General features: G+C 41.8%; 2 protein-coding genes across 3 annotated transcripts in view; one reads left to right on the top strand and one right to left on the bottom strand.

Moving 5' to 3' along the window:
* The first annotated feature begins 8,404 nt into the window (after positions 1-8,404).
* LOC108372292 (cullin-associated NEDD8-dissociated protein 1-like) lies at positions 8,405-9,391 on the top strand. The gene is made up of 2 exons (XM_017627942.1): positions 8,405-8,596; positions 8,652-9,391. Exons 1-2 carry the CDS (start codon positions 8,555-8,557, stop codon positions 9,048-9,050), a joined length of 441 nt encoding a protein of 146 aa, XP_017483431.1. The 5' UTR covers positions 8,405-8,554; the 3' UTR covers positions 9,051-9,391.
* A 3,227-nt stretch (positions 9,392-12,618) lies between these two features.
* The window catches only part of LOC108372295 (uncharacterized), a 4,993-nt gene continuing 227 nt past the window's right edge, over positions 12,619-17,384 (bottom strand). Inside the window, exons 2-3 of one of the 2 annotated variants that reach the window (XM_017627946.1) lie at positions 17,008-17,384; positions 12,619-13,031 (exon numbers count right to left, since the gene is read on the bottom strand). The exon at positions 17,008-17,384 is cut by the window's right edge and continues 1 nt beyond it. In XM_017627946.1, coding sequence (XP_017483435.1) covers positions 12,668-13,031; positions 17,008-17,384 — 741 coding nt within the window. In that variant the 3' untranslated portion in view covers positions 12,619-12,667. Of the gene's footprint in view, positions 13,050-17,007 lie in introns of both variants that reach the window. The other variant, XM_017627947.1, reaches the window with a different exon arrangement.

Genomic DNA, 17,384 nt, shown 5'->3' with positions numbered 1-17,384 from the left:
AGGCAGAATGTTCGAGGAATGACGTAGAATGTTCCACAAAGAGAAACGTCAAGTTGGATGAACACTGCGAACAGCGAGAGAAAGAGAATGAGCGATAAACTTCAGAACGTTCTAGAGTTGCCATAAGTGCGAGCGCAGGTATATAAGGGCGCCGCCACAGCGAAGTGAGTTAGCTACGAGTTACAAGTCAGCAAGCTACAAGTAAAGTGAGCAGAGAAGTGAGTTGCGAATAAGCAAGCTATAAGTTTAATTGTGTTAACAAGTTTAGTAAAGCGTTGTTATTGCTTTAACACATATATGTAATACTCCTATATTGGCAGTAAGAGCTAGTACCGTCCAAAAACACTACAGTACAGATATATCAATAAACACGTACGAATGAAAAGGAACACACACGTTTATAAATAAACATGTACACAACACATATACAAAAACGGCACTCAAGTACACAATACATTGACAAAAACGGTACTAGACTGTCTCGCTTTGATTTCGGAATGCTTACACATTGAGAAGTTAGCTTACTGCCAATATAGTATTAAATATATGCTTTAACAAGTATTTTTACCGTATTAGCGAGTATTGTAAATTGTTTGTTGTACAATAAAATTAATCGTACAACACTTTGGTCACCGTTAGTATTTATTTAACAATCCAGAGATACGAACCGAAAGATATTTGGGAAATCCCTCGAGGTTTCAAGGATAATCGTAACAATACATATATATGTATGGCATTAAACAACTTACTAGGTTTGCGTGTGGCAACTAGTATGTGCCACACATTGAGCCACCACTGATATAATTGATTCCCTTAAGGGATCACTTCAGTAACCAATTTGTTCACATATTTTCCCACCGTCACTTCCCCAACTAAAATATTTCAATTTTACCACCTACATGCATCTATATTCTAAGGCTCTGATCTTAAAGTATACTTACAAAGGTGGTTTTATAAAGAGCGTTGGAACAGAGTTGGGCATCAAGTGCGTTCGTTGTGCGCCACCAATCAAATCCGAGCTCGCGAAATGCTCCCCGCAAACGACATGGTTTGCTGTGAACGTGATGCCACATGCTCTGTTCCAAAACAAAAAAAAATATGGTTTTGAAATAGGAATTTGATTTTGTATTTTAAGCAAACCCTCAAGATTAAAAATTGCCCTAGTTGCAAGAGTTAAAATTATACAAACATAATAAATTATTACCAAAATAGTTTCATATAAGGCGTACACACTCATGCTTATATATGTATTTATTTTAAGCGTGCATAATTTAAATCACTTGCCCACATGACAGGGACAATTAATTAAATATGTACATACCTAAAAATAGTTTCAATAAAGTCCACAATATTAATAGCGCAGTCGATAAAGAAGCAAGGGCGACACAGTCCTAGCTGTTAGGCGTTTTGTAGACCTACAAAGAACAAAAATTTAAATGAGATAAAATAAGCACATACATACATACATATATACGTACCCTGCCAACAAAATCATCGTAAACTAGCTCGTAACTGGATATTTTCTTGAAGAGAAACTGGATGAAAAGTCGTGGATAAAAAGATCGTAAAATGTACGTTTTCTTGCTGGCTGGGTATGTGCGAAGTATCAAAATTTTATGAACATTCGAAAGTACTTCTAAGGTGTAAATAAACACCATTGGATATAAATGCGCGTGGATGTGCTTGTTTTGATTGATGGTAGTGACCACAAATGATGGAGCTTTCAACTGAATGTGCTCAGACAACAACTCCAATTGTGATACGGAAATACACATCTGCAATCAAAATAGAAATTTACGTACATATCATTAAGTTCATCAAATATTAAAGCTATAGTCTCCCCTGTTTGAAATCCCAAGTACCAACAAGCGTTGCCATGGATTTTAATTCCGACTGACATTTTCAGGCCCGATTCTTAGAGCGGGGATGATGTCGGTGTGCTGATGAATTTCTCATCTTCGCTGTGACTAACCGACACAATAAACGGTGGCGTTGCTACCTCGTAGTGCCAGTTGGTGGTGAAACAATGTTTATCACGTGACCGAGGGAACGTGCCTTTAAGATGTAAGTTTACAGGTACGTTGCAAATATGCAGTAGGCGTTGCGATAGCTGGTTCATTGACGCAGTGAAATCTAGAAATAGATTATATCATATTAGATAATTATATTATCACATAGATTATAATATAAAAAAACATATATATGTAAATGTAAGTGCGGATATAATACTGACACTGGTAGGTACTGACTGTGTTTAATGCCTGGAAGTTTGTACAAAGACATATGCCTGCTCAATTTCAATTGGATACGATTTCTGAACTATAAATATGATTAAAAGTTTGAACGTAAATAATTTAATATTTAATTTTACCAGTTTAAAGAGTGATTTTGGGTGGCGCAATCTAAACAATATCCGGCATTTAAAGAAAAACTGCTTGACGCTGCCTGGAAGGTCTACGTTAGCTGGTTTGTTCAGAAGGCCCTGCTTTAGGCTTTCTGCACATCGGTCGTCCAATCAAATATAGACTGTGCTGCAACAATTCTAGACATAATTTTTCAGTAATATCTCTTCTTTTCTTTTCCTGAAATGTGTTTTGTGCATGCACACAGAGACTTTTTACAATTTCGTCATATTTATACCCGAGCGCACTTGTGCACAAGGGTATATTAATTTTCTTCACATAACGGTTGTTTGTAACAGCCAAAACGAATCGAGATAGATATAGACAAATGTATACATAAATGCTCAGAATGAATAGAGAAATCGATTAAGCCATGTCTCTCTGTCCGTCCGTCCGTGTACACGATAACTCGAGCAAAAATTGAGATATCTCAACGAAATTTGGTATGTAGATTTCCGTTAATCCAAGGTAGGTTGGTATTGAAAATGGGCGAAATCGGACTGTAACCACGCCCACTTCCCATACGAAAATTGCGATATTTTAGTAACTAGTGAAGATAATTCACTGAAAATTGATATTTACAATAATTTTCAGGCGAAAAATAAGAATATTATAAATTTTTGGAAAATGTGCGTAGTAACGCCCACTTATGGTTACATGTGTATATCTTGGTAACCGCTGCACCAATTTCTTCCAAACTTGGCACAGTTGTTGGCCTACAGCATAATACAGCAATAACCACGTCCANGGCGTAGCCACGCCCACTTATGGTTACATGTGTATATCTTGGTAACCGCTGCACCAATTTCTTCCAAACTTGGCACAGTTGTTGGCCTACAGCATAATACAGCAATAACCACGTCCACATCCCATATAACGGTAATTTAGAGAAATACAAAATCTTCGATAAATCAGTAAATATTAAAGCTAATTTATTCAAAATTGATGCTTGCAACAATTCTTTACCAAGAAATACGTTTATGGTAAAATTTTGGAAAATGGGCGTGGCACCGCCCACTTATGATCACATATATGTATATCGGTAACCGTTCTACCAATTTGTACCAAACTCGGTATTTTTATTGTGCTTGCCACATAAAAGCAAAACGTTGAAAATTATTGAAATCGGACTAAAATTACGGCCGCTTTTCATATAACGGTAAATTTCAGAAATGCTTGAAACTGCAATATTTCGAAATTTAAGGACGCTAATTTACCCAAAATTGATACACCCCGGCTTACCATCTAACATATATTTAATACTTGCGCCGGATATTTCCTCCTCTTTTTAATAATTTCCACAGATTTTATGCAAAAAATACTACTTTTTATGCAATTTTAATGCTGTTTTCCCCATTAATAAACCTTATGGGAGGTGGTCACCTGGAACGACTTCCTGTAAAAACCTGCAAATCGTGAAGCATCTGGAACGCAACTAATACAAGATTGCGCCGTCCTGGGCGTTGACATTTGTGTACCACAAGTAAACAAAGAATAGGGCGAAAAGAAGAACGAGTTGAAACTGCCAAAGCTGTTCACTTTACAGCGAAAAACGTGTTTAAATTTTGCTAAATGCGAAAATATTGCATTTTTCACCTAATCTATTAGAGAACAGTGAACATTTTAGTGCACTCCATTGCTTTGCAATTGAGGCTACTTCAGCAAAATCTCTGCGGGATTGATTAGTTAACTTGCTAACGGAGGCTGCGTGGAGCAGAAACAAAATCATTGTGAGAATATGCTGTTAAAATAATAATAAAGAAATATTTCGGGAACGGCTTTGCCGTGCCCTATGTACACAAAATGCAGCGACTCGTCCCAGCGCTACACTTGCATCTAGGCTTCTTGCATCTTGTCGGCTGTCGCAATTTAACACACATCACTTCATTGTATTAGTTTTTACGCAGTCTTCAACTCAAAAATCTCTCACAAATTGCAAATTAACACAATTTAAACTGAGTTTTCACTAATAATTCATATTTCTCTTTCGCTGATTTGTTAACAAAGGTTTATTTACAAGTTACCACAACTGTCAAAATCGGCAAAACCAAAGCAGCGGTACCACTGACGGCGCCACCTTTGTTCGCTGCACCGTGTTTGCAGTGCGCTATTTCCTGTAAAGTAACAGCAAGGAATACCGACTCCAAGCTCCTAATACGGTCTACAAAAAGGGGTGAAGGCTTTTTAAGGTACCCTTTCGACACCTGATCCACTCACGTAAAAGTTGCGTTACTGGTGTCTTCGTGCTCGCTGGGATGTTGCTTGCGAATTATATATCCAGCCATATATTTTAGCGCATCGCCATGCAGCACGTCAGCATCGTCATGCATCACATCGGTTCCCCCATGGAGCACATCGCTGTCGCCTTCCAGCACATCGGTTTCGCCTTCTAGCACATCTGGATCGTATTCCAGCACATCGCCATCGCCATTGGCGTGAGCGACATTCAGAGCGTCAACGACCTCTGATTCTGCCTCCAAATGCTCTGGTTCTCCTACTTCCTGTTCATGTGGTGCGCTATTTTCGAACACCCCGCTTCCACACAATACCTGCGGGTTTGATGTGTTCAGCCATTCAACAGAATCCTGCTCGGCGTTGCCTGTTTTGTTCAGATTTTGGGCATTCCTTGCTGAAAAATAATTCAGAGGGGCTATTCTCAAACGAGTCAGCGACAAATATCGTATCGCTATCATAACCTTGCGACATTCATAACACACGTCAGCCACTTCCGATAGCGATCTGAATATTGTCGTTAACTGGTTTGAGATTAGGTATACAGGTGTGGACAATATACAATTAAATATACATTTAAAAGATGATTTTTGGCAAACTTACCTAAAATGTATTTTCGGAGCCTGTACCTAAACTCCTTCGGCGTATGGTGGTCGTTTAATCCTCCCTTGCTTCGTATATTTCCGAAGAAGTGCTTCAGCAAATCTTGATTTAGACGCCGTGTGACAACGTAGTTGAAGTTGTACTTCACTCCCACATACTCGTACAACTGTAACAGTGCGTTATTTGTTACCAAAACACCACTTTGAAATTGTTGTATGCTATTTTTGCGAGGAATGATAACATCTGACATGAAATTATTCATCCGTTCCAAAATCTCGAGCTGCCGCTGCATCGTCCGTACAAGTGGTCCGTTTAAGTAAATTATATGCAGATAATAAGTTGCGAGCTTTATGAAATATTACCTTTCCAGGATAATTGAACGTTTTAATGCAGGAATTGAGCATGTCGTACCAATCGTTCACCAACTGAATTAGTTCAGCTGTCTCAATCGCTTCTTCTATGTCCGACCCCAGAGCGTAGCAGCGCAGCATGGCTTTTGCAGTCGTGTTAGAAAGCAACTGTGTCGCCAATTTTACCTTTTGTCTGCCTGAAATTTTGCGTGAATTATATTAGCTACGAGATTATAGAATAGTTATTATTAACATACCTATCCCTTTTACAGCTAAGTACTCTTCTGTTAACTTGAATGTTATAGATAGGTCGGATACAGATGTATACCTCATAACATCAACTATTGCGCGCGTGGTTATTATACGGTCTTTCCAAACAAATCCAGTATTAATAAAATGATTTCGGATGAGTTTCAACAGATGCTGAGCATCCGCAAATGCGAAAACCTTCGCCCCTGGATCAATAGGGTTGGTAAACCGTGGGTGTTCTAATTAATTGTTAATTAGCTTTAGAAAATGTATTAGTGAATTAAATATATACCTGGAGTGATGCCGAGGTCTCTCCAAAGCTGTTGGTGAATATGGACCGAATGGAAGACATCAAAGATGCATTTTCGTCCAGCAGGGCTTTAAGTTTTGCGTTCTCCTTAAGCAGCTGCTTATTTTGCGCTTTCAAATGGGCAATCTCCAGCTGCATTGTACACTGCAGAACAATGGGACTAAGAAATTTGTTATGTGGAAGAAGAAAACTGAATAGAAAAGTACATACATATATATGTATGGCATTAAACAACTTACTAAGTTTGCGTATGGCAACTAGTATGTGCCACACATTGAGCAGTTGTTCCTACGGAATCACTTTTTACCACTTCTGATATAATTGATTCACTTAAGAGTTCACTTAAGTAAGCAGTTGGTTCACATATTTTCCCACCGTCACTTCCATAAATAAAATATTTAAATTTTACCACCTACATGCATTTATATTCTAAGGGCCGTTTGCACCATGTCTAGTTAATTCTAACTCCCAGTTAAACATCTTTATCGACGTTATCGACACCCATCATATAACATGTGATCGATAAAGCAGTTAACGTGCTTAACTGAAGGATGTACCTCCAGTTAGCGTTAACTAGACATGGTGCAAACGGCCCTAAGGCTCTGATCTTAAAGCATACTTACAAAGGTGGTCTTATAAAGAGCGTTGGAACAGAGTTGGGCATCAAGTGCGTTCGTTGTGCGCCACCCATCAAATCGGAGCTCGCGAAATGCTTCTCGCAAACTACATGGTTTGCTGTGAACGTGATGCCACATGCCAAAGAACGTAGATAAGAACAAGAAGGGACAACTCGTTATAATTGTGGTGAAAGTGCGCAACAGAGGCGTGCCTTCTCTTTTCATCCAATCAAAAAACGCACTTGGGCAATGGTTTGATGAGAAAAAGTGGCAGCATTACTTTTTCGAGTATACAGTGGCTAGCTGCGTTGCAGTGATCGCCGATCGAGATTTCATTGAATATTTTACATTATTTGGATAAAGTTAAGCAAATTAAACGCCGATGTGATGCTGATAGAAATCTGGATCAATTTGTGATCAACTCTGTTTATTTTGTTACCTATTGACAGCAATGAGAATTGACAGCACCGACAAATGAATATATACGCAAACAAAAGTTCGGTTATGGTTAAAACAAATCAAGTTTTTGTATTGGATTTTTTGTTTAAAATTTATTTGTTCCTTTTCAGTAGGGGTTTTGCACATTATCTTCTGCGTGAGGATTGATCGTAATCGATACGGATCTGAATAAGCGACTGGAACACGGCTGTTTGTCAAAAGCATACGATTTCGAACTCGCGTAAATGTACATTTGCAGGGTTTTTGTTGCATTTAAAATGCAAAATTTAGCACTTGCGAACATATGTTTTCGAAGAGCGTTCATGCTATCGCATTTAGCAAATGTACATTAACGCGAGTTCGAAATCGTATGCTTTTGACAAGCAGCCGTGTTCCAGTCGCTTATTCAGATCCGTATCTGTTACGATCAATTCTCACGCAGAAGATTATGTGCAAAAACCCTACTGAAAAGGAAAAAATAAATTTTAAACCAAAACTTCAATACAAAAATTTGAATTGTTTTAACCATGACCGACCATTTGTTTATGTATATATTCATTTGTCGGTGCTGTCAATTAAAATTTCCTCACTTAATTAGGAAACAAAACAAACAGAATTGATCACAAATTGATCCAGATTTCTATCAGCATCACATCGATATTGAATTTTCTTAACTTTTATTTATCCAAATAATGGAAAATAATAAATGAATTCTCGATCGGAATTCACTGAAACGCAGCTAGCCACTGTATACTCGAAAATGCAATGTTGCCACTTTTTCTCATTAAACCATGTTCGAATCGTGGAAATTTTGGAAGATCACATGGTTGCTTTTAGCATTTAGATTCTTAATGCATAAATGGAGTTGCATTTAGCTGCATTTACGTGACGAATTTTGTATGGATAAATGTACATTTAGGGCCGGTTTCTCTATCTCCGGTTAACACTAATCCCCCGGTAAACATCGTTACCGACCTTATCGACTCCCTGTTATATGCATGGAGTTAGAACGTCGATAACAATGTTTAACCGGGGAGTTAGTGTTAACCAGAGATGGAGAAACCGGCCCTTAGAGTAGCATTTAGAGCTAAATGCGCTAAAAGTGCTTTTACGCGTAAGCAAAAACAGCCCATAAGCAAAAACAGCCCATTATGGAGCGTACAATCGATAGTTTTCTATCAATAAGGTCAGCAGTTTTTTGCAGGGTGGTATCGAAACAAAAGTATCGAGTACATACTCGTAATTACTTGTATCGGACATTTGTAACTTCGATTTACTCGTATCGTTTCATCCTTACAAGAGAACCGGCTAAAAAAGTGTATAAAGGTGTTCGAATTTTAAAACTTTTTAGTCATGTCGTATCAATATCACCAAATAGCCAATTTGTTGGAAAAGGTATTGTACATTTTAAATTGAACATTGCGCAGTGTAACTAAATCTATTTCCCCAGATGACTTCCAGCGACAAAGATTTTCGTTTTATGGCGACAAATGATTTGATGACGGAATTACAAAAGGATAGTATTAAGCTTGACGACGAGTCTGAGAAAAAGGTTGTACGTATGGTTTTGAAACTTCTCGAGGATAAAAACGGCGAAGTCCAAAATTTAGCGGTAAAGTGCTTAGGCCCATTAGTGATCAAAGTGAAAGAAAGTCAAGTCGAGACTATTGTTGATACTCTTTGTTTGAATATGATATCAAATGTAGAACAGCTCCGGGATATTTCTAGTATTGGACTTAAAACAGTTATATTGGAACTCCCACAAGCACCGAATTCTTTAGCGCCAAATGTATGTCGCAGAATAACTGGAAAACTCAACAGCGCAATAGAGAAGGTACTTAATTCATGACATTTGCATTCACGATGTAACGAACAGGGTCACGCGTTCCGCAAACGGCTAGTTTGGTTTTTGCCGAGGGTTGACTTTAGTGTACATCGACATGTGTGTGTTTTAGCAAAACTATAACGAATTTTTTCATAAATTCTCCCTTATTTCACTTTTTGGGTGGGGTTTAGTAGCGTTCACAACTATTTACGGCTATTCCGTCCAAAGGGGTTGCCCGGCCAAAAAAAAATTCCGCACTGTAGTCTAGGGTCTACGCATTATTTTAACTCTCACTTTTGTAAATTTTGGTCACTAATTTATTTACAAATTGGGTTTGAAATATGCCCTTTTTTGTAAAATTTGGAAATTAGTGTACATTTATCACTCCTATTCTCCTTAAAGCAGCCACTTCACCAATACATTTTTGTTGTTCTTGTTGTAACAGCATACAAACTCCCCAAAGACTTTTTGGGGAGTGTTGCTGGAGTGACAGTCCTTGGCCAGATATAAATCTGGGTCGTTCCGGTTACGTAGACCCGACTGTCGTGGGAACGAATACATTTTTGTATTCCCCTTCACTTTACACTTTACTCGGTTAGTTATAACTTGCTTTACGACTTTAATATTAACCAATTAATCACAATTCATTAAATAAAAACCTTCAAAATCACGCGTCTGACTTTGGTTGCATATGCAAATTAAANTTCTTTGGCAACACAGAAAGGAGAATTCTACTGCCTGAGGGTTATAATCCCTAAGTGCGGCCGAAGGCCGCCTACGCAGAAATGAATTCTACGCAAAAATACATTTGTTAAAAAGAACATTTTTTTAATAAAAACTTGTTTTTTCTATTTTTAATTAACTTTTTTATTCTTTATTCAAAATCTCCCGATATCTAATTTGCCATAATTTCTTGTATTAAAAAATCCCACAGTTTCTGTTAGTTGGGTCATATTCCACTTCAAACTGCTCAGTTTGCCTAAGAAAATTCCGTTTTTCCCCTTTTTTCAAACGGTTCCTTAGGGGCCTGTGGGAGCAGCCCAAGGGGGGGCGGGGTTACGCCTTTTTAGAAAGCGGGGACTGTCCCCTTTCTAGTTAGGGGGGGTTTGATAAATATTTTGTCAATAAACAGGGGAGTTTGATCTCCATATGGTTAACTCTCAATAGGAATATGTGCTTTTTAAATTACAACCTCTAAAAAATCTTCAATTACGGCCATTTTTTTTACAAAAATGTATGTTTTCCTTTGGAAAATATATAATAATAATCCATATTTTGGTAAAAGTGCACTTTAGCGAAATCAGGCCAAAATTGATGAAAAAAATTCAAGAGGGCTATCAATCGACACGTTTTAATGCGAACAACAATAATCCGAGACCGGAAAATCACATTTCTAATTCATTAAAGAGTTATTCGCAAAAAAACACTTGTACTTTTCGCACTATGTTTTGATGAATTTGACGCAAATAAATGGAGGAAATGAACTCAACTGAACCCATATTCATTAGTTTTTATACATTTGTGATATTTTAAGAGTACAGTTTCGCAAAATTCTGTATTTAATAGCAATATTCCGATCGTGAAAATCCGCACAACAATCTTGCGTAGTTAATATAAATAAAATGGAGGAAAACTAGTGTTGCCACTCTATTAAAAATAAATGGAAGTAAATTGCTGCTGGCGCTCTATTAAAAAAGTTTTTGTGCGTCCAACTCCTTTTTGCATAGGCGGCCTTCGGCTGCGCTTAGGGATTATAACCCTCGCAACGTAGAATTCTCCTATCTGTGTTGCCAAAAAAAAAAGGGGCAGGACACCATTTGCAGAGAACACCTTTCTGCGTAGGCGGCCTTCGGCAGCGCTTAGAGATTATAACCCTCACAACGTAGAATTCTCCTTTCTGTGTTGCCAAAGAAAAGGGGCAGAACACCTTTTGCAGAGAACACCTTTTTGCGTAGGCGGCCTTTGGCCGCGCTTAGGGATTATAACCCTCACTACGTAGAATTCTCCTTCCTGCGTGCGAAGAAAAGGAACAGAAATCCCCTTTTCACAAAAGTATATTTCTTGTGCATTATTTGGGTGTTTTTAAAGTTGAAATACAAATTGTATTAATAGAGTGGCAGCACCAGTTTTCCTCCCATCTTATTTATATTAACTACATAAGATTGGGCGCGTTTATAAGACGTAGCTGTTTATAGCTCAACTGCTACGAAACTGCTGGCACTGTTGGACAAAACAATTACGTCTAAGAAACGGCTTGATAGATATGCGGCCGCCGTGTTGAAAAAATCGTTCAATGTATAATGAATTGAACAGTGTATAAATATATAGCAAACATCTTAAAAATATATATTTAGAAACGTGGTATTAGTATAAAATATTTTAGTTACTTTATAACATCAGTAATATAAAATAGAATAAATTTGTTTGCAACTGCCACGTAACAAAGCGGCGTTAAATTTAATACAAGCGGCGTAAGTCTTTACGATCAGCTGTTTAAGCTAAGTCCAACACGTTGAGTTCAGGTAACGTAAAAATTTTCCGATTGAAAAAATGGCGGAAAGTTGCCAACTGTTGAGCTGAGCGGAACTACTCAACTGTGCGTTTCGAAGACGAAACATTCAACAGTTTAACAACAGCTACGTCTTAGAAACGCGCCCATTGTTGTGCGGATTTTCGCCATCGGAATATTGCTATTAAATACAGAATCTCGCGAAAGTGTACACTTAAAACATCACAAATGTATAAAAACTAATAAATACGTGTTCAATTTAGTTCATTTATTCCATTCATTTGTGTGAAATTCATCAAAACATAGTGCGGAAAGTGCTAGTAAAAATGTTAATTTCCGGTCTCGGATTGTTATTATTGGCGTTAAGACGCGTTGATTGATACCACTCTCGAACTTTTTCCGTCCATTTTGACCTGGTTTCGCTAAAGTGCACTACTACCCATATTTTTTGCATTTTTTAATAAACAATATTGAAATAGCAAATATTTACGCCTGCGTCGATATTTTGGTAAAGTGCACTTCAGCGGAACCAGGCCAAAATTGACCAAAAAAAATCAAGAGGGGAATCAATCGACGCGTTTTAACGCGAATAATAACAATCCGAGACCGGAAATCAAGATTCTTAATTAATTTAAGAGTTATTTTTTTGTTTTTTTTTTTTTTGTTTTTATTATTACGGTCTTAGCTAATTCAAAGTAAATTCAGTGTTACATAAATATTACATATTCAACGTTTTGCAATATAAAAATAATTTTTCTTTAAACTTATTAATATTTTCACAGTTTTTTATCTCGCTTGGTAATTCATTGTACATTTTATAACCTACGTATTCTAAGGACTTCTTTGCGAATTCCATTCTTACTCTAGGCAGTCTTATATTTTGGCTACTTCTAGTTTCATAATCATGGATCTCATTATTATAATGTATTCTATCACTCAAGTAATTTGGTAACATTCCTAATTTTATATTATGTATAAATTTCAATGTGTAATAGGTAATTGATTGTTTTATACTAAGCCAATTTAACATATTTAGCATTGTATTCTTCGATGTTCGTGAAGTACATTTTAATATTAATCGCATTGTTGTTGTTGTTGTTGTAGCAGCAGTACTCAACCCCCCGGGGTTTCGTCAAGGGTCGTCTTCGTCCTCTGACTCGACAAGCCTGAGGCCGAGAAAGCGGGCAGCGTCTATAGGCGCGGTCCATAGTGCTTCTGGTGTCAGGGTCGTGGGGTTAGAGGCGCATGCGAAGAGGAGTTGGGTGTTGTGTGGACCTTGCCCGCATGCAGGGCATGTGTCTGCCACTTCTGGGTTCAGCCGGGAGAGATAGCTGTTTAATCTGCGGCACCACCCAGAACGGAGTTGTGCTAGGGTGCACCTGGTCTCTCTTGGCAGTTCGGCTTCGTCGATGTTGATGGGTGGCGGTCGACCACCTAGAACGATGTTGTCGTTTCTGGTGCTAAGACTCGACCTGACTGCATCGGTGTGTAGGTGGTTAAGCGCCGCTCTGTATTTCTGTGCGTTGTTGTTGTTATTTTTGTTGTAGCGTCTACAACAACCCCGCCCAGATCGGTTGGTATCTCAGTCGTTGTCGTCAAGTTCCACTAACGGCAACCCTAGGAAGCGTGCAGCTTCTGTGGGATCTGTCCACAGGGACAGGGCCGTTAGGGTTGTCGGGTTTTCCGGGCATGCGAAGAGATGGTTCGAGTCATGCGGGGTCTCTCCGCATGCCGGACATTCGTTCGGCACATCCTCATTCAGCCTACTCAAGTAGGAGTTTAACCTGCTGCAGTAGCCGGAGCGAAGTTGAGCAAGTGTAGTGCGTGTCTCCCGAGGCAGATGAAGCTCTGTCTCGTCAATGTCCGGGGGTGGTATGCCTAGAACGGCATTCACAGGTCTAGAGTCTACATAACTCGAGACTGAGTCCCTGTGAATGCCGTTCAGGGCCTGTCTGTACGCTGTCGGGTCCAGAGGTTGCTTAATGAACCTCTGGACTTCGTCCGTCAGTTCATATAGATGCCTCCTGACGTGCCTAGGCGAGGGCTCCTCTGCAAGCAGCTGTCTGTTTGGGTGGCCACTTCTGTGGCTCCCGATCAGGAACTGCTTGCAGAGCATTATGTTGTGCTCCTTAACTGGGAGCATTTGCGCCTCGCCGTGCAAGTGATGTTCTGGCGACATCAGGAGGCATCCCGTCGCTGTCCTAAGTGCCGTATTTTGTCCCGTCTGTAGCTTCGTCCACTGCGTCCTACTAGTCCCTGGCGACCACACTGGCGCTGCGTAGTTCAAAACCGGCCGGCCTATTGCCTTGTATGTTGCCAGCAACGTTTCTTTGTCTTTGCCCCAAGTACTGCCGGCTAGCGACTTGAGGACCTTGTTGCGGCTCTGTACTTTATTGACAATAGCGGTTGAGTGCGCAGAGAAGGAGAGCAGGCTGTCGAATGTTACTCCGAGTATTTTGGGGTTATTCACCGTCGGAATTGGTGTGTCATCGACGTGAATCCCCAGCGGTAGCCTGACCTCCTTCGTCCAGGTTGTGAACAGGGTCGCGGAGGATTTCGTAGGGGAGAGGGCTAGACACTTTGCAGTGAAGAAGCGAGAAAGTTCGGAGAGATATCCGTTTACTTTCGAACACAGGTCATCAATTCCATTCCCAGTCGCCATGATCGAGCAATCGTCGGCATAAGAGACAATCGAGACTCCCTCTGGTGGTTGAGGGAGCTTTGAAATGTAAAAGTTAAACAGTAGCGGGGAAAGGACACCACCCTGAGGAACCCCCTGTTTTATTTTTCGCTGCTTACTCGTTTTGTCTCTAAACATTACCGACGAATGTCGACCACTCAGATAATTTGCCGACCACCGTTTGAGCCTCTGTGGGAGAGAGGAGGCCTCTATATCTTCTAGTAGCGTGGAATGGCAGACGGTGTCAAACGCCTTTGACAAGTCCAACGCTACTAGAATCGTTCTCTCACAGGGACGGTTACGGTTAAGGCCACGAGTTATCTGAGTGTTTATGGCGTTAAGTGCTGTTGTTGTACTGTGCACTTTACGGAAACCATGCTGATGCTTCGCTGGGGTCAGGTGGTTTGTGAAGTACGGGAGTAGCAAGGCCTCGAGTGTCTTCGCTACCGGGGAAAGGAGTGTAATCGGACGATACGAATCTCCTTTGTTGGCAGGTTTCCCCGGTTTGAGCAGTGGGACCACTCTCCCCACCTTCCAGATGTCTGGGATGATGAGAGTGGCCATTGACAAATTGAGGACCTCCGTTAGGTACGCTACCCCCGCAGGACCCAAATTTTTCAGCATCAGCATGCATATTCCGTCGGGACCCATGGCTTTGGAGGCTTTCGCCTTCCCGATGGCCACCTGAACTTCACCGCAAGTGAAAGCAAGGGGGGCACAAGTTGTTGGCAGTTTGTGCAGCCTTCTGGTCACTCGACGCTTGGCTTTGTCCACCGGAGGATGCAGTATGAACTGCCGGCTAAAATAGCTCGCGCATCGCTCCGGGTCCGACGAAGCATGGTCGCCGAAGGAAATTTCGACTCTGTCGTCGTGCTTCGTCGGATTAGACAGTGACCTCACGGTTGACCAAAGCTTGCTCACACCAGAGGTGAAGTTACAGGTCTTCAGATGCTCCTCCCACTTCTTCCGCTTATGTACGTTTACTAGTTGCCGAATCTCCGCGTTGAGATCCCTGATACGGGGATCTCCGGGATCGGCCTGACGAAGGCTATCACGCTCATCGGCTAGAACAGCCGCTTCGGCAGGGAAGTTTGGACGTGGGTCCGATATACATCCTGCCGGTATGAAGCGAGCTGCAGCAGCAGTGATAGCCCTGCGGAACTTACGTTCACCGAGATGGACGTCGGTTGGTGTGGGGAGCGCTGCGAAGGTGTTTTCGGTAAACTCCGCGTAACCTTTCCAATCAGCTTTAGAAAAGTTGATATAGGTCCGGTGTTTGGCGGAGGCAAAGTCGGTTGGTTTATCTATCGAGATGACTATGGGTAGGTGGTCTGATGCTAAAGTCAGCATAGGTCGCCATGTTATGCTGTTTATCAGACCAGCGCTGACTATGGTGATGTCTGGCGAGCTACTGCAGTTACCCATAATCCTGGTGGGTGCGTCGTCGTTCATTGTGCAGAATGTCGAATCGTCTATCTGCTCAGCCAAGTCTGTTCCCCTACGATCGTTTGACAGGCTTGAGTGCCAAAGATCGTGGTGCGCATTAAAGTCACCTACTACCATACGGTTTTCACCTCTGAGGAGCGCACCTATATCAGGGTGATATCCTGCCGGGCAGCAGGTGACAGGGGGTATGTATATGTTAAATATTTCGAGCTCGACATCGCCTGACCGGATAGCGATGCCCTGACATTCTAGGGTGGTATCCCTGCGGTCGATGTCTGCTTCGATAAGACGATACTGCACGGTGTGGTGCGTGATGAACGCTAAGCCACCACCATTATCTCGCTCGCGATCTCGACGGTGCACGTTGTACCCGGCGCAATTCAACAAAGTTGAATTGCTGTGCAACTTCGTCTCTTGGACCGCAGCTATCAATATACCATGCCGACACATGAAGACGGTTATCTCCTCAATCTTGCTCTGTAGCCCGTTACAGTTGAATTGGAGGAGCTTCATGTGGTTCGGGAGACGTGTCGTGATGTGGGGTGTGAGTGATGTGTATGTTCTTGCCGCCGTTGGCTGTGTGTGCTGCTGAGGTGGTTGCCGCCCTGTTGTGGTGGTGGGGTGCGTCGCAATTGACGTCTGCGACCGAGCAGCGCAACACGGGCCCTCGAAGTTCCCCGTCCAATCTCGCGTGGTACGCAGACCTGAACATGCCCTAAAGTGGCACCAGCCAAGGCAGGTGTTGCACTTGACTGATGTCACATTACGGAATATTCTGGTCTGACATACCGTGCAGATTGTAGGGGGAACCAGGAGTTGTTGGCGGCGGCGTGTGGGTGGTGGTGCGGTTGTGTGTGTTATGTGGTCTGTGGTGGCTGTGGTATGTTGTTGTGTTGTGGCGACTGTGTGTGGTTGCTGTGTGAGTGTGTGGGGCTGCACGGGCGGACTATCGTTTGCCGTGGAGGCTGCTTTATTTGAGCAACAGGGGGCCACGTAAGACGTGGTCCACTGTCTGTGTGTCCGTAGTCCCGAGCAGACCCTGAGGTGACTCCACCCCTCGCAGGCATTACACTTGACTGAGGTGGAGTTGTGGTGTAATCGTCTTCGGCATACACAGCAGGTGTATATTTCTGGCCCAGGGTTTGACTCGATGCCAGCCCTGAGTAGGAGAATGCGTAGTGAATGTTGCCCTATGGACGGACAACTTCTGAGATACTTCGCCGACCTAAACGGGGTTAGATCGCCGAAACAACAGCCCTTGGTCGGGTGAAACCCGAGTCATTCCGGTACGTAGAACCGGCTGTCGTGGGAATGTATTTCTGTGCGTCGAATGGGTGGTCTACGANTTAAGCGCCGCTCTGTATTTCTCTGCGTCGAATGGGTGGTCTACGCACGGCTCGACGTCGGATTTCCAGTCGTGCAGGTGACGTCTGACATGTCGGGGAGGCGGTTCATTTCGAAGCAGGGCGTTATTGGGGTGATTTCCACGGTAACATCCCACGAGGAACTGCTTCGATAGCAACGTGTTGTGCTCTTTCACCGCCAGCATCTGGATTTCTTGGTGGAGGTGATGCTCGGACGACATGAGATGGCAACCTATAGCCGTGCGTGCTGCATTCTGGCATGTTTGTAAGTTTCTCCACTGCATATCGCTAGTACCCGCCGTCCACACTGGCGCTGCGTAGTTTGCCACCGACCGGCCTATTGCTTTATACGTGGTGAG

This window comes from Rhagoletis zephyria, unplaced genomic scaffold (genome assembly GCF_001687245.7).
Source record: "Rhagoletis zephyria isolate East Lansing unplaced genomic scaffold, Rhagoletis_zephyria_1.1 Rzeph_scaffold_05606, whole genome shotgun sequence".
NCBI lineage: Eukaryota > Metazoa > Arthropoda > Insecta > Diptera > Tephritidae > Rhagoletis > Rhagoletis zephyria.
The sequence above is the reverse complement of the archived record's forward strand: the minus strand, read 5'-3'. Positions and strand labels throughout refer to the sequence as shown.